Source organism: Apteryx rowi, unplaced genomic scaffold (assembly GCF_003343035.1).
Source record: "Apteryx rowi isolate R43461 unplaced genomic scaffold, aptRow1 scaffold_132, whole genome shotgun sequence".
Classification (NCBI taxonomy): domain Eukaryota; kingdom Metazoa; phylum Chordata; class Aves; order Apterygiformes; family Apterygidae; genus Apteryx; species Apteryx rowi.
In genome coordinates this window covers 402,604-419,677 of record NW_020447553.1, presented here as the reverse complement: position 1 = coordinate 419,677, position 17,074 = coordinate 402,604, and the positions used below count along the sequence as shown (strand labels likewise).

The 17,074-nt window shown below is 39.0% G+C and overlaps 2 protein-coding genes across 3 annotated transcripts in view; one reads left to right on the top strand and one right to left on the bottom strand.

Moving 5' to 3' along the window:
• STK38 (serine/threonine kinase 38) overlaps positions 1-17,007 on the top strand; it is a 17,301-nt gene extending 294 nt beyond the window's left edge. Inside the window, exons 2-14 of the mRNA XM_026056594.1 lie at positions 1,483-1,615; positions 3,875-3,926; positions 4,073-4,195; positions 4,770-4,853; positions 6,707-6,830; positions 7,744-7,898; positions 9,005-9,107; positions 10,278-10,339; positions 10,886-11,003; positions 11,199-11,322; positions 12,097-12,192; positions 12,457-12,551; positions 13,679-17,007. Of these exons, the coding sequence (XP_025912379.1) occupies positions 1,485-1,615; positions 3,875-3,926; positions 4,073-4,195; positions 4,770-4,853; positions 6,707-6,830; positions 7,744-7,898; positions 9,005-9,107; positions 10,278-10,339; positions 10,886-11,003; positions 11,199-11,322; positions 12,097-12,192; positions 12,457-12,551; positions 13,679-13,809 (1,398 nt within the window). The 5' untranslated portion in view covers positions 1,483-1,484 and the 3' untranslated portion in view covers positions 13,810-17,007. The remainder of the gene's footprint in view (positions 1-1,482; positions 1,616-3,874; positions 3,927-4,072; positions 4,196-4,769; positions 4,854-6,706; positions 6,831-7,743; positions 7,899-9,004; positions 9,108-10,277; positions 10,340-10,885; positions 11,004-11,198; positions 11,323-12,096; positions 12,193-12,456; positions 12,552-13,678) is intronic.
• LOC112961446 overlaps positions 1-17,074 on the bottom strand; it is a 28,324-nt gene that overhangs the window by 10,449 nt on the left and 801 nt on the right. The window contains exons 2-3 of one of the 2 annotated variants that reach the window (XM_026056654.1): positions 8,666-8,818; positions 358-466 (exon numbers count right to left, since the gene is read on the bottom strand). Coding sequence is in view for 1 of the 2 variants with exons in the window: in XM_026056651.1 (XP_025912436.1) it covers positions 78-224 (147 nt within the window). In the remaining variant the exon portion in view is untranslated. The other variant, XM_026056651.1, reaches the window with a different exon arrangement.

Sequence of the window (17,074 nt, the reverse complement as noted above, 5' to 3'; positions counted from 1 at the left end):
GGGGCCCGCCCGCTCCCGGCGGCCGCGGCGATGCTGCCGGGCGCCGCCGCCGCCGCTCCGGGCAGGACCGAAGTTACCTGTCGCCCGCTGGGGTCGTTTGTTCGGGCGAGCGCGGGGTGACGGTCCTGGGGCAAAGCCTCCCCTCTAGCTGCTCTTTGCGTGTCCGTCCCCGGGGTCAGCGCATCTAACAGCGAACAGGTGGTTCCGCTGCGTTTGAGTTTCATACTTTCTCTCTCTTTTTTTTTTTTCTTTTTTTTTTTGGGTGTCCCTTCCAACTTGCTTCTACTAGATAATTTCCATACTCTCTTTTCTAGGAACTGAAGGCTAGAGGCACAGGTTTCATAAAAACACACTCACAGCACGCAGGTCTCTAACACAGTCTCCGCAGTGTTGCGGGGAGAACGTGACCCTGCTTCCTCATGTAGTGTCACTTAAGAGCTGCTGTTCCATCAGGGCATAACTCTGCCTTTAAAAATAAATAAATAAATAAATAGAAAAGTCTTGCCAGCGGTTCTTACCGGTTCCCTCATTATATCTTTTCTGTGAAGAAACCTATAAGCAAACCAAACAGTTATGGTTTGTAAAGAATATCATTTGTAAAGATACAACGACGCCTTATAAATAACTGTAAAAAGTAAACAGGAAAAATCCAATTTTGCCAGCACCTAATATTTGTAAAAAGGGGAAGTGTATCTAACCTACCTTTTTCTGCAATTTCTAGTTACAAACTTCAGTTATGTTACTACCAGTTACATTGTGACCAGTAAATGTAGGCTAAAATATAATTTTGCATTTGACTGCTCTGAATTTGAATGTGTTTTAGAAAGCAGAGTTAGGCTGTAGGTATGCCCCAGGGCTGTGCTGCAAGATGGAATTGGCGTACTCGGATATATTAAGAGAATTCAGTGTGTAAATACAGGTCACTTAAACTAGTATTTGTTGTTTGTTTGTTTTAAGCAACTAAATGCTTTCTTTTTCTTTCTCAGTTGCTCCATTATTGGGATAACTTTCAGGATTTTGATAACTCTCACAGTAGAGGAGACAGCATGCAACTGATGATTTTATTTCTGCAAGGGTCAAAGGAAGAGGAACTTCTGGATTAGATGTTTCAGTGTGATGTTTTTGAACTTTTAGTATTTATGAATGATAGGGAGAAAATATTGGGAGAAATGCAAAACATCTGCAGCACTGCCTAAAACTGTGGGTTTTGAGCCATCGTGTTTCTTAAGTTTCCTTCCCTCTTATTTTCAGATCAAAAATGTTCAAAACAGGAAGTTTGACTTGTACCTTTATTTTGTAAGATTTTTTTCACTACTTGGTTGTAGCTTAGACAACTGGACTGTTATCACCTTCTCTGCTGTTAATACTAAAATTTAGCTCTGGCTTCTGTGATTCAGCATCGCTTAATTGATTGTAGTTCTCGTTTGAAGGTTATTTGGCATTTCTAATGTCAAATGTTTCCTCCCTTTTTCTTTCTAATAGCCATGGCAATGACAGGCCCAACGCCCTGCTCATCCATGAGTAATCACACCAAGGAGCGAGTTACAATGACAAAGGTGACATTAGAAAACTTCTATAGCAATCTCATTGCACAGCATGAAGAACGGGAGATGAGGTAAAAATCTTTCTTGCTTCCATCCCAAATTGGTTAAGATCCCAAAAGAAACGTTAACTGAATTTTAGCTGTCTGGGTCCAAAGCAAGAAAAAAAAATCTGCTGAGCAGGTACCTAAACTCATGAGACAAGTACCTAGATGCGGCTTGGCATGAGCGTCCAGAGGTAACTGCTGGGTTTCTGGATCCCAGTGTAGTTTAGGCTGGAGCTTTTTGAGTCTCTTCTGAAATAACCTGAAACATGCTTGCAAATGCAAAAGTGAGATGATGGTCATCAAGTTTTAAAAAGTGTATATTTGATCATGTGACTAAGTAGAAACTATAGACTCATTCAAGTACAGTTCTGAAGTAAAAAGCCAGCATTTGCAAATGCTTATCCTGTCTACTGTTGTTTTATTGCCTCTTCCCTTTTGATGTCTCTGGTTGTAATTTAAAACTCATGGCATCCGTTTCATTTTGGGTTGTAATTTGTGATAGAGTCAGCTGATAAGGGAAGATTAATCTTTTCAAAGGCAATGAGCAATTGCTATACGGACGTCATTTAATGTCATTTCATGCTAACTTCTTGCCTGTGAATTAGCTGAATTTATCACATCCCTTGAAATGTATCAGTCAAAATATAAAAAGTGATTTAACTGAGATGTATTATTTTTGTTTTCCTTTGACTGGAACCTTCTAATTTGCTGAATACCCTCAAATTGTAGCGCTGGGACTTGTGACGTATTCCCAACTTGCARCGTAGTCTATAATCAGAATTTTCAGAAAGGTTCGATGTTCCTTTGCTGTCAGACTTAGAGCTAAAAAAAGCTAACTTGATCCAAGTGAATGGCTGCTAACTACAGGAATGGCAGAAACGAAGAAGCAATTTGGAAATAAATACCAAGTTCTTCAAGACTTCAAATTAATAATGAGAGAAAACAGAAAAATATCACTGATTTAATTCATTGCTTTCTCTTTGTATAGTTCTTGCTTTGTGTTATGAGTACTGCTCTCTATTCCCAAAACCTCAGTGATGACTTTTTGTTGTTGTTGTTGAAGACCAAGATTTTTTCTGAAGAAACATAATGGACTTTCATAAGTTGTGTGGTTTTAAACATGTGCATGAGGATGTGCAATTTGGACTTTAAATAACATTGATAAAATGTACACTGAAGTGCAGATAGGACCCATTAAGGGTATTTAGGAGAACTTCAGCTTTGCTCAGTCATTCTGAGCTACTTAGTGCTGTGTCCTGCAGGAATAGTCCTCTTCTGCTGTCTGAGTCGCTGTTTCGAGTGTGAAATGGGATGACCGGACAGTGCTGACTGGGTACTTAAATAAGGGCAAATCAGTTTAAACGTGCTGGATTCTGGAAGCAGTAGCCCACAATACTATCACATAGTAGCAGCTGCTTAGTAGCATAGGAGAGACCGGAAGGGGATCTTGCAAAGAATGACTTGCATAAAAAGAAGGAATTATTTGGTATGCTTTTAATGTCATACCAAAAAAACAAACACACACAAAACCCACTTCAGCCAGCTATTGATGTGATCAGTGCTGGGAAAAGTTCCCACAAGGTAATCATAACAAACGTTCCCTGAAGCCATTCTCCCCTCTGAAGCCTCGTTTCCTTTCCTTTTTTGCCCCCACATAATCATTTTGTACTAAGGCTTGAAATATTCTTTAAGGGGAAGAAATAGTCTTTAAGGGGGAGAATGTGTACTGACACATTCCCTCTCCCCAAGTATTTTGAGCATCTCAAGTATTAGGAAGTAGAGAGAAACTTTTTTCATTTTGCACATGGTGAGTTTGAGATGCAGAGATACTGCATTGCAGATCCACAAAGGTTTTATAGAGCTTAATTCTCCCGGGAATAAATGAGACTTCAGTGCTTAATATTTATATGGCTCTGGCCTTAAGTGACTTGCTCAGCTGTCGAAGAGAAAGCCAAGAATTTAATCCAGATCTCCTCAATTTATGTGCCTATGCAGCAAAAACATACATTTGAATAAGATGCATGAAATTCCAGGCAGGCAGGCAGGTTTAAATTTTTGAAATTAGAGAGGACAGAGCTAGAACAGGAAAACTGTAAGGTTAGATTCTTCAAAATTAATCTTATGCCTGACTCTCCTTTATACAGCTGATCATTTACACTTGTTATTTGCTGGCATTACATCCTCTTTTCAGAGCAGCAAAGCCAGAAGTGTTGGATATGTGCATGCAATTAAGAAAAAATGTTAAAGATTCAACCTTTTCTTTCCTAATTTCTGTCTCTGCTTTAGACAAAAGAAGCTAGAACAAATGATGGAAGAAGAAGGCTTAAAAGATGAAGAGGTAATGAATATGGGAAAAAATGATTTTAATGGTTAGATAATACAAGTGATTTTTTTTTATAAATGGAGATCTAGCATCTTGGATTGCTGTCATCTGTACAGAACCTAACTGCAGAATTCTCACTGTGCCTTTTTTGTAAACTCCAGAAGAGAATCAGGAGGTCAGCACACGCGCAGAAGGAGACAGAGTTTCTTCGTCTAAAGAGAACAAGGCTGGGTTTGGAAGACTTTGAGTCCTTAAAAGTAATAGGCAGAGGAGCATTTGGAGAGGTAAATCCAGAAAAGATGTCCTTTTTCAAAAGACAATGATACTTGTTAAAGACTTAAATAGTTTACACAAGTCAAAGATAAATTGTGCAATAATTGCAGATCGGTTTAGTTTAACAGTTGCATACATCTGTCTTTATGCCTAATCAATGCTGGTTTTAAAACATTGTGCTTTAAATGAACATTAATACTGTTGCAAAGGACTTGATAGGCAAGCTAAATGCAAGTTGGGCAGTGTACTTTGAATTCAGACCTTCTGGGGCTGGTTTTACAGAACAGTGAGAACTGAAGGGCCACTTACTATTGAGGTGGCCTTTTTCTGGGAAAGTGGCCTTGGACCGTCTAATTTAGTTGAGTGGTTGCTGAATGTGTCATCTGTATTAAAATGATTTGATGTCCTAGAATTAACAGAACTTGCATGCCATTACTATGCACTAAGTAATGCCAGTTTTTAGCAATCTGATAGGACTTCAAGAAAGAGAAGCCACATATCTGTTTTAAGGGCTTGATATTGAAATTTATGAATAGTTGTGGTGCTAATGGTGTACTTGACTCAAATTTTTGCATACTTTTCCAGGTGCGACTTGTCCAGAAGAAAGATACAGGACATGTTTATGCAATGAAAATATTACGCAAAGCTGATATGCTTGAAAAAGAGCAGGTGAATAACCATATTAAGTAGCAACATTACCATCCTTGTTTTAGATGACTTTGGGATGTAATTGTGGTGTGTACAGAGGAGTAATGGGTACCTGTAGTCTGTTTYCTAGCTAAAAACTTGTGCTGATTTTTTTTTTTTTGTCTTTATTGAGGGAATAAACAAAAATCTCCTATGAATTCATAAGGACCAGTCATCTAGTGGCTTCTCTCAAGTCTGCTTATTTTTTATTTTTTAGCTCTCTTTGTCACAAATGTAAATGTTTGAAGAATATATAGTTTTCATCTAAATAGGCTCACAGTAGCGGTGACAGGCTATAACTCTACGCTATGGTATGTAACTGAATGCTCAGTTGCCTGCAATGCCTTGCTTGGTCTTAATGGATGCTGCAACTGTAACAGACTTTCTTCGATGCTCTTCAGTCTGAAGCAGGGTAGGACTGAACTCAGTTTGTACTTGAAAACGTGGTGAAGCAGATCATTTTTCTAAGGACTAGATTTGTCTTTCAAACAAAACAAAAGGACAGCTGTATATATCTGACTTATGTTCCTTTTTGTAATTTTATGATGTACGTTATATGTACTTTTACCATCGCATGTGCAAATGCTTCAGGACAGACATCAGCTCAGTGGTTTACCGCATTTCTCATTCATGGAATCAGATGTAAATATCAAAGTGGTAAGACTGCTGGAATGGTTTTGACTTAATTGAGGGACATCCAAAGTAGTGGCATTTAACATTTTTAGGCTTTTCTCTGATAGTACTTCTGAGAATATAGTGGTCTGAAATAATCATTTCTTGTTCAGCCCTGGGATTAATCTAGGAAGTGCTCTGTGTGTGTTCCATAAAAATCAGGAGTTGGTTCCCATTTCTCAAAGTACTTGCCTAAAAAACAAGCAACAGTGTGCTCACACACGAGCTTTATGCAGCACTGCTAAATAAATGCTCTGGTCTAAATCTGTGCGAGTAGGTTGAAGCCATATCTGAAGGACATATTAACTGCTTAGAAAAGAACTAGTTCTTTAAAGATCAGAAAAAATGGGATATTTTTGTATACAGGATTAACCTGCTTATATAATCAACCATATGTTTCTCAGAACTCTGTAACTTTTATTTCCTATCTCCTGATTCTTCACATGGAAATAAATTGTGTTTTGGACTGGCCTATTATCCAAGTAGTTTTAAGTGTTTTTATAGTGTTACATATCACATGTACAGTTCTGACTTGAAGGGGACCCAAACTTCTTAACAATTAAAAGAGTAAAATGTAGATGTGGGGTTTTGGAACCTTATTGTTCAGTGGGGTGGTTTAAGTTTCTCTAGATTGAACTTTTGTTTTAAAAAAAACAGGTTAGTGCTCTCTTGTCCTCCTACATATTTCTTAATGTATGGCAGCAAAAGTCAAACTATAACTGCAAAAGTTTATTCAGGTGTAAATGCTCATAGAAAAAAATCCCCATAAGCTTTCCAGTAGAAATTTTTGAAAATAAAGGGTCTTTCAGAACTTCATGTTGTAGGATGAAAAGCAGGTATTCAGTGGAATTTATCAGATTAAAAAAATTAAATAGTCTGGAAAAATATGGCAGTGAGTTTAACCAAAGCTGCTGACCTTTCTGCTGTCAGAAACATGCTTTGTGAATCTGTTTTCAAAGGTGCTATGCTATTTTATTACCTGGAAAATATTTGAGTGGTGAATCTATGGATGTTTTGAAGGTTTCTGCCCTCAAGCAGAAGTTTTGACTGTTATATTTTCAATATTTAATGCTTTTCAAAATAATACTTGAATTGTCTATGAAATAAATTTATCTAGTAAAACATAGGCTTGTAATTAATGAAATGCATACATATATCTCCAGGTTGGCCATATTCGTGCAGAGCGGGACATTCTAGTGGAAGCAGACAGTTTGTGGGTTGTGAAAATGTTCTATAGTTTCCAGGATAAGCTAAACCTCTACCTTATCATGGAGTTCCTGCCTGGAGGTAATTACCTGAAATCAAAAGGTTACTTTCCMTTTGTTCTGTGGAGGTCTAATCTCGTAATTACAAATCTTGTCTTTTATTGTTGGGACTAGAGTACCATACAGCGCTGTTTGTACTGGACCTTACTTTGTGAAGAAACAAGTCACTCCTAAAGCTTTCTGCTTTTAGGAGTTAGGGTTCTGAGCTTTGTTGGGTCAGGCCCAAAGTTATCTGCTTGTGTCTACTAGCTGCAGATGTTTGATGCTTGGCCTTAATGTTCTGCTAGTTATCCTTACTGTGTGATGGCTATCCCCAGAACCATAGCCAGCTTTTTATTTTCTATCCTTTTGCTTTTAGCTGGCTTGCAGCAGAAATAACTTTCGAGATCTTTTTTTTTTTTTTTTCAAAAGGTGATGTTTGTCCTCGAAGGATAATGCTACTGCAGCTCACTTAACAAGAAAGTCATACTGAAAACATGTAATATATGTGACTGATGAAACCACAAGAATGCCTTCTGATATGACGCTGCACAAAGCAGTCTGGTTTTTGTAGCAGCTCTGTAGCCAAAAATATATATTTTAATCTGTGATCCAGTTATGCAGTCAAGAGTGGCTGTCTGTAGCTGACTCTTGTTTGAGGGATGTTTCTATACAGGGATTTCATCTTCATGCTATTTAACTGTCTTATTAGAGCTTTAATGCAACTACAGGACAAGCCTTTCCACCTACAGTGATTCAAAGCAAAATACAAAAGTTTGMTAAGTCACATAAGGGCTGGGCAACTCTTTTTACTACTTTATAAAAAAATTAGTTTAGATTTCATGAGGTTTCTAATAGCTTAGTTATTTTCTTTGTAAATGTCTTCAAAATTAGTGAGACTGGAGCTCACGTATTAGTTTGTATTTACCTTTGCTATTTGTGGGGCTGGCTTCTAGGAGATATGATGACGCTGTTGATGAAAAAAGATACCCTAACAGAAGAGGAGACACAGTTCTATATAGCTGAGACTGTGCTAGCCATTGATTCTATTCATCAGCTGGGTTTTATCCATCGCGATATCAAACCAGACAACCTTCTTTTGGATAGCAAGGTAGGTACTAACCCCTTGGTAAATAGGTCTTGTAATTTTTAATATTGACCTGAACTAGTGTTGAGAATTGTGAAAGAAGTCACCGCTTCTTACTTAGCCCTCTTCCTCCTAACCTTCGAGGGCATCTCTGCCATATCCCTGCGGAGAAAAACAAAGACTGACCTCTCCACCCTCAACTGTATTAGTACCTCACTTATGATGAATTTTCTTGTGACAGTTGTTTCAGCTATTTTTGGTTATTTCAGCAGCAATTTAAAACATACAGTCGGTTTCAGTTCTCCCCTTCTAGTCAAGATGTTTCCTTCTCGCATCTGTTATGCGCATGCTTCCCAGAYACTGAGAAGATGATCATAGCAAATGCGAAGGATGTAGCTACTAGATTAGCGAGCCTGAAAGCTGAGCTATTTTCTGTTTCAGAATAAGGACATATTTCTGAAGTCTGGTCAAGTTACTTGATTGCTTCTAGATGTTTATTGCAGGCAGTTTGCAGAAAGCTTGGCTATTTCATTCTCCTCCTATTGCTAACTGGAAGTTTGCTTAAAATTTAGCTTGTTTGGAAAAAGCTTGCCAACAGTAAATACTTACATTTTAGTGTTAGCCAGCTAATAATGCAGTGCTTGAATTACTGTTTTAGTTCAGTATGTGTGCATCTAGACGTAGATAGATTCAGGGCATGAAAAATGAGGTTAATCTTAAATTTGGAAGAAAAAATTCCACACAGTCAGTGTGGTCTTGCATTATGCACTAGGACAGATGCAGTAACTGACCTTAAGGTGATTCTTCCTCCTATCCAGCGATGTCAATACACAATCCAGGGACTACAGCTCCCTCTGGAGACATTGGCTTTCAGTCTGAAGCAGTCAGTAGCTTGCAGGAGCAGAGGTTTCTTGGAAGAGAAGTAAATGGCTGCTGGGCTTTCTCTGTGTAGCAGTGAAGAAAGTATTAATAGCTTGATTCTGGGTACACATCAAGTCTTAGGCTAAAACCAGAAAAGCCAAAACACTACACATACTTATTATACAAAATGAAGGGGGAAGAAGTGGAAAAGTATACTCGTTATGATAATGTCTTATATATTTTTGTATTTGGGGCCTTTTCGTTTCTAGGGCCACGTGAAACTATCAGATTTCGGTCTGTGCACTGGACTAAAGAAAGCTCACAGAACAGAGTTTTATAGAAACTTGAACCACAGTCTTCCCAGTGACTTCAGTAAGTTATTTGGCTTCAGAAGCAGTATCTGTGTACTTCCTCTTGGGGCCTGACATAACTGATTTTAGTATGAGCTTAGAAGACCGCAGATGGTGTCTAATAATCAACACTGTACCTTAAGGTGTAGTTTTGATTTTCTGTAAAACATCTTCATAAAAATAATTTGTTACTTTAATGTATGCAAGCAGCAGATGTCTGAATTCTCACTGAGCTTAAATTGTGAAGAAGTTATCAGGGGAACATTATTTATATAAATATAGCTAGCCAAAAAAATACTGTAACTGTCTAATTAGCTAAACACATGGCTGAACAGGGCAAACCCTGCTGGAACATTTCTAAGTGCAAGACAGTTATTTAACTGCTTGGAGTCTGCATTTCCAGAAGTTTATCTGTCAAACAGATTTCTGCTGTAGCCYTCCTTACCATGTGTAATAAACCTCACATGAAAACTTAAGCGTGACTTGGTAGATGCTAGCTGTATTTCATGTGTTATTTGAATTAACAAGTGAGATCTGAGTCTCTTTGAACATTCAGATGTTTTCTCAAGGAGAATAACTTTGATCCTAAAGTATTAAAAAAAAAAAAAACCTTTGAAAGCATGGCTCTCTAATGAAAGTCTTGACAACATTTTATCAATAGTACTCAAAATGAGTATGTTGCAGTTACAGGTTTGGAAGTTGCTGGTGAATTTAGGGTATTGACAGATGTGCTCTTTGCACCTGTCTGTACTGGTGGAAGAGGTTACATCCCTTGCTTGCTCTTAACTGTTAGCTGCCACTTCCTGCTAGAGGGTGCTGATCACTTTGATCTTCTGGAGGTGCCACGTAGATTGTTCCAGGTAAAATGAGCAAGGCAAGGTTAAGGCAGCTTTACTAGTTCATCTCTGCTTGATGTTGCTTTATCTTCTGTGGAGTGAATTAAGGCGTGCTTCTACAAATAGCTCTAGCATCTGGATGATGGTAACCTTTGGCTGCAGGGGCCAGTGATGAGCACCTGGGGACTGTAACCTCTTCCTGGCACAGCTGAATACAAACTGGGTGGTCTGTCTAGGACCYGACTACTTCTTTTGATGTTGGAAAAGGAGACTTTAAGCAGTGCAGTGGTTTGGGGGGAAAACTGTATGTGGGGTGACCAGTAGGATTCAGTCACATATATTCCAATCYCCTTTAGCTTTCCAGAACATGAATTCCAAGAGGAAAGCAGAAACATGGAAGAGAAATAGACGTCAGTTGGTAAGTACACTTCACCTGTGTGGAAGTATTCTCTGCTGAGCCTGTTGCATTCAAATGGCACAGGTATTTAAATGACTGGCATTAATTCATTTCAGATTTCTAAACCATGATGAAAGAAAGACTTGTGCTGTTTCTCTTAAAAAGAGGAGTGACTCTAGTTTGTCCTTCATCCATCTGCCAAAGAGCTGGTGACCTGTGTGCCTGAGATTGGGGCTGCCATAGTTGGTTACTCTGATATATGATGCCTTCTAGCTAAAACTAACTGTTCTTGCCACTTTCAATATAACAAAAGGTTAGTGGCCCATTCCCAGCTCTATGTAGACAATGATAACTTTCCCTATTTCTCTGAAGGTGTTTTCAGACTCCTTCACATGAACATGTTGACTTTGTTTCTACATATCTTGAAATAAAAGTTCTAAACACCTTTGCTAAAGGTTTAACGGAGAATCTGGAGTCGTCTTCAAAATGACCATTTTTGCATAAGCTCCCAGTTCCATAGCAGGCAGTTTTCTCTAAAGATATGTAACTGAAGGTTATTTGTTTCAGGCTTTTTCTACTGTGGGAACCCCAGATTACATTGCTCCTGAAGTTTTCATGCAGACCGGATACAACAAGCTTTGTGACTGGTGGTCACTTGGGGTCATCATGTATGAGATGTTAATTGGTAAGAAATAGGCAGTGCGCTAGTTTGAAGCAGGAATTGTAGAATATCAGCTGTCTCTGTGTGCTTGTGGTCAGTCTCAAAGCATTCGCTCCTTGCATGGTTTTTGAGGTGTGTTCTAACTGGTGCAGTGTAGATTTCAGTAGTTACAGGAACTATTTTTGCTTTATACAAGATAATATTTTTATTTCTTTTCAGGTTATCCGCCTTTCTGTTCTGAGACTCCTCAAGAAACATATAAGAAAGTAATGAATTGGAAAGAGACTCTCACGTTTCCTCCAGAAGTTCCGATATCTGATAAAGCAAAGGATCTTATTTTAAGGTGCCAGTCATAAGGTTTACCAGTTAATTTATTGCTAATTTTCTTGTCATGCAAACTGTACTAAATACCTCTCATATCTGGTTTCACATTAAAAAAACTGATGCTTAAGAGTGCTACTTACCTTGCTATGCACATGCATCAACTGCTGAGCTCCCAAATCAAATATATTTGTGTCTGAGTTAATTTAGTGGAGCCCTGACTGAACTGTGCTAAAAAGGAGCTGAGCTCCCCTGTAAGTGCTGCTGGTTTGGCAAAATCTGAATGTTTCTGCTCTTTAGCTTCTCTGCAAGCTTTTCTTGGAAGTGACTAAATCTTTTTGCCAGAGCTAGCTTCATAACATAGGAATGGTTTTGACGTTGTATGCACTGGAGCATACAAATGTATCCCAGTGCATGCTGACTCTTGCTCCTTTTTTTTTTTTTTTTCTTTTTTTTTTTTCCTCCATGTACCTAATATTTTCAATCACTAATCTGTTCTCAGGACAAAAATATAAATGTCTAGCTTGTTAGGCTTTATATGTTTTCCTGCTTTATACTGGTCCTGAAAAGGCACATGACTCTGTCATGAAAGAATACTGCATCTTAATTGCAGCATTTGACATGACATTCCTGACCATAACTTTGTATGTTGTTTTTGAAGTGGGAGTTCTTAACCTTCTCCATTTATAGGGTGTTAAGAAACTGTAGGAGCATCAGCTCAGAAAGCTGTTCCATTTCTAAATGGAATGCTTTCGTTTTCATTCTTCCTTCATTTTCATTCTTCCTTCCATCCCAGATTTTGCTGTGAATGGGAGCACAGAATTGGTGCATCTGGTGTGGAGGAAATAAAGAGTAACCTGTTCTTTGAAGGGGTTGATTGGGAGCATATCAGGTAAGATGCCTTGCAGAAAAGGCAGCTGCTCTTCTGTATTGACTCTTTAAAGCTAGTCCTGTTCAGCAGAAATGAGCAGCTTGACTGACATGGGAGGAGTTCTGTATGGTATCTAGGCGTGGGTGAGAGTAGTTTGGGCCTCGATCCAAGTTTGCTAAGGTTTAGGTACCTTCAGTCTTTGAGTCTATTATGAAATAGAACGTGTTTGAATCCTGCTTTCTTCTGCCTTTAAAATCCTAATGCTGAATCTGCTCTTCTTGGCAGAGAGAGACCTGCTGCAATTTCGATAGAAATTAAAAGCATTGATGACACCTCAAACTTCGATGAATTCCCAGAATCTGATATCCTTAAGCCAACAGGTAAATGCTTTGATTCTGCATGTAAACGATCTTTCTTCTTCTCCAGTAGAATAATGCAACTTTCTTGTCACCAGAGAATCCCAAGATCTTAGTAGTAAGTAGGATCTTACTATTAAGTAGTCTTACTAGATCTACTAAGAAGCAATAGTAAGTTCAGAGTGAGAGTTAATTATGTTGTTTTGGAGTGATACAAATGTTAATTTACTGGTAGTGGCTAAACCCTGCAAGGCTTTCTGTACACTGAGTTTGGAGGAAATTGGATGAGGGGTCAAGCTCGTGAGGGTCTGCTGATTCACTGCAGCAGATAGATACAAGCATAAATGGCATTAGAAGACTGTTTTGTACTTAAATCCATGACACATCCTCTTGGCTCTTTCATGCGCCTCTTATTTCCTCTGCCTTACTCATAACTCTGGTTTAATATTAAGTCAGAAGTGCAATGTAGAAGTGCTTGATAACTGCATTGGCTTTCTTTAGATATATGTTGTAAGAGATAAGATAACAGTTAGTATAGTATTGAGATACTTTCCATGCTGTTACTGTTCATTTCCATAGAGCCAYAGGTATTTAATTTGTCAGGGTGTATATGTGAGGCTTAAAATAGCAGATGCTAGATTTAGTATCATGATCAAATTGTTAGCTGGTAGTCTGGTGATGCAGATGCCTGCGAGCTGTAACTTGGGTAGCAGAAGATGGCATGCGGACTTGGGAATGATGCTGGGAGCCCTCTGAGGAAGGGCATCTGTGAGGGATAGCAGAGCTCCCAGGAAGCTGTGAGCTCAGCAGGCCCTGTGAGCCCGGCGCTGCGAGGTAGCACCTCTGGGCACTGCCCGAGCTCTTGCTAGCATATCTAACCCCTAGCGTGGTGGGGGGAGCAGAAAGGGATGGTATGGTTTGGTGTAAAARTCTTCAGAGGATCCTTGTATCTCTGTGTCAAAAGCTATTCAAAACCACACACCACGGCAGTTCTTCTGGGTTGGGCTTGAAGAACAGAACTGAACTGCTCTGCCTAGATATCTAGGGTGTTTCTTTTTTTAAAGTATTCTCTCCTCCCCTCAAATCTAGTGTGGTGTATGAAAATAAACTTCAGACTTCCAGCGGTAACTCTTCTCTCTTTGTCTTAACAGTGGCCACAAGCAACCACCCAGAGACTGACTATAAGAACAAAGACTGGGTTTTTATCAATTACACCTACAAGCGTTTTGAGGGTCTGACAGCCCGAGGAGCAATACCATCCTATATGAAAGCAGGAAAGTAATAAGTCTTTACCTGGGACTTCTTCTGAGCCTTGGAATTTCATTTTTTTACTTCGGGCTTCTACCCGTAAAAGAACTTTTTCTTTTTTAAAGAAAACATGAGGGCTATGGACTCTTGGAGAAAATTTCAGRAGCTGGTTTTGTTACGCACCCTGGTTATTACCAAGGATTTGTTCTTTCTGCGCCATTGGAAACTTCCACAAAATGTTGCTGTCATCTGTGCTGCAAGCACATTTTGCTGCTTCAGGAGCAAGAGATTGTTTTCTTTGTGAATTCTTTGCCAGATTGTACAGTTCATCAGGAGATGAGAGCAAGCCTTTACTTTGACGTTGTAAAGCGCGTGATGTTTGTATCAACTGTTTTGCAAGTCCTGCATTAAGTGACATACTCAGTCTGCCAATTCTGCCAGCACTGTTTTCCCAGTGACAAAGGACTTTAGTACAGAGGAAATGAAGCAATAATTAAAGCTTGAGGTAGACAACTCTCCAGTAAACTATCTAGCAGAAGGACACAACTTATATTGCCTTAACTTTAGTTTGTAGTGCTGTTTTTTATAATGCTACTTGGAAGCCTCTTTTAATAGCATTTCTCRACTCTATTGCAATGGCCTCAAGTTGCGGTGCACTTTACTTTTGGTACTAAGACAGCAACCCTCAAGCCATTTAATATTTTTCTAAATTAAAAAATTGTGTAACTTTTTTTTTTTTCTTCCTAAGCAGTGCTAAGAGAAACAGGCCTCTTCTGCCACAAAGCGCAACAAGTTTTGGTTACTGCATCGAAGGACGCATATACAAACAATGCAGATAATAAAAACTGCAGCTGGTAACACAAGTGGATCTGGAATTAGGGCAGAGAGAGGGAGGRAAATTCATTTAACCTGATCATTGGTGGGCATAATGTGTACAGTTGGGTCAGCCATGAGGCTTCCTGCTCCTGCTGCTGCCATCTTTTGGCCACTCTTAGTATCTGCTGCATTTTCATCACTTTCAAAGATGACACCAACTTCTGTGGCATTTTTGCTCTTGGTTTCCATCAGAGCAGTATCACATTCTTCCTTAAAAGTCTTGCTGATGGTGGCATGTCTGGCTTCTCCTTCCCATGTTCCTCTTGCTGTCATGGCTGAACCATCTGTCCCTGGAGSGTTCCAAAGAGACAGTGCCTCCTGGGGTCGGTTTTGGGATGTGGGACCCACCATGTCCCTCTGATTATTGCCTCGTGTMATTTATAAAAGCACATTCCGTCATGATCAGGACGCTCTCCGGGAGCGCCCCAAAGTGCCTTTCTTTGCCTAAACTTTTCTCAGAAAGCGACTGCATTTTGGGGGGAGGATTCTGCCTCAGTTGAGCTTTTGGTAATTCCCCTCTATAAGCATGAGCTCCACTTTGAACCTGTTTTGTAGTTAGCTCTGCACTCCCAGTGGCAGGTGACATTAACCTTTGGGCCTAACTGGTACCAGTCTTTAATTTGCAATTATTATTTTTTTTAATTTAATGAGATTTCTAAAAGCATGTATCAATTTGAACTGTTTCACATTCTTGTGAACTTTTATTGGTGCTGAACACTAAGTACATAGCACAGACAAAACWAAACTAAACTAAAGCAGTGTTTCAAAGTGATATGGTGGCTTTCAGTTATATTTAGTCCTAACTTTCTAAGTTAGCAAGTGAGAGAGAACGGGATTGTAGTGAAACTTTTTTTAATAGGTGCTTTCAGGGAATTTCTACCTAGATGTCTTTTGAATCAAGTGCCATCATGAAGGACTGATTGGGGGGGTGGGGGGTGAAAGTACTGTACATAGCTAAAGCTGGGTGATAACGTGTTAGCGTCCTCTCCCTGAACCCCCTTTGTGCTTTTTGTATGTGTGGTAGGAGTTAAGTGAATTGCCATAAGCAGTTTAGATACTAGTTGGATCCGACAAAGCTGAAATGCAAGAATAGCCTTAATATAAGTACCAGGCTCACTGCAGTCAGTAGGGGCTACTCATAAGAATAAGGGCTAACTGAAGTAATGATTTATAGGATCAGGCTCTTCATCAACTAGTCAGTAATATCATCTACTCCCCCCTCCCCTTTTTTAGTTTTTTTTTTTTAAGGAAGAACTGATACCTACTTCTCAAACTGCTCTATCTCCTTATCCTGCGGTTTCTTTCAACCATGTGAAAATGTTGCCTTAGAAAAACCATTGGAAAATTAAGAGCTGTTAATATCGAAACAATTCTTTCAATTCCTAACAGCTTAGTTACTGCCTTAAAATTTAAAAATCAAAACCCTTTAAAGCTGCTGTGGATTAGGAGTAAATGATTTTGAGACAGTAGTTGCATTATTAGCCCTTTACTAAAGGGACTGGTAGTTTTATTTATAAATACCAAAGATGAGAGAAGCTATACAATTATAAATTGTGATAACTTGCTGTGGGGGAAAAATATAGTAATATGTATTATGCATTTTTACTGCATGTTTTTTAAACTGTCTTCTAAAATCTCAACTTGTTTACTTTTTATTTTCATATTATCACCTTTTGAGTTAAAGGCAAAGTTTTTCAAAGGCACAAAGAGCAGCCGGGTACCTCACTTCTGTTGTCTTTCAGTACGAGTCCATTCCTCTGGGAGTCCTGGACATCCTTTTCTAGGGGTAGGTTTTCTCTCACAGTTGCCTCCTAAGCCTGCTTCCTATTTCCTAGTGTTGGTAAACATCTGTAAAGAGTAGTGTCTTGTTCCTAGGATCCATACTTCACTGCTAACAGCGTAAGACTTCTGTATGCCTGTTCCATCCCCCCTACATGTTAGCCAGACATTTTTATTAGCTGGTTTGTGTGTATATTTTTCATTAGCTGCTAAATCAAGGTCAAAGTATCTTTTAGCTCTTTTCTTTTAAGCTGCAAGCAGCTGTTTTCTTGCATTTTTTCCAACTGGATTTTCCAGGAGTAATTCCAAGCTAAATTTCCAGTGGATCTGAATGTGAGTTATGCTGCCAGTTCATCTCTGTATCATGCCTAGCACCAAACTGCACTTAAGTGTTTCTTATCACTGTGCCCTGACTCTGCCTTAACGTGTAAGTTGAAAGTGTTCTGTAAATAATTAAAAGCTGTTACTAAATTGCACTGTAAAATTTGGCAGATGTCGTGTGCGATGCTGGGGGAGCCAACTTTTTATGGAACAATCTTTGCATTGTGTTGTGTAAATAAAACTCTTAAGTAAACACCATTTTGCTAACGGGCTTTGTTTTTACAAACTGGAATCCCTCTTGGGGAAGGTTTTCTTTTGAATCA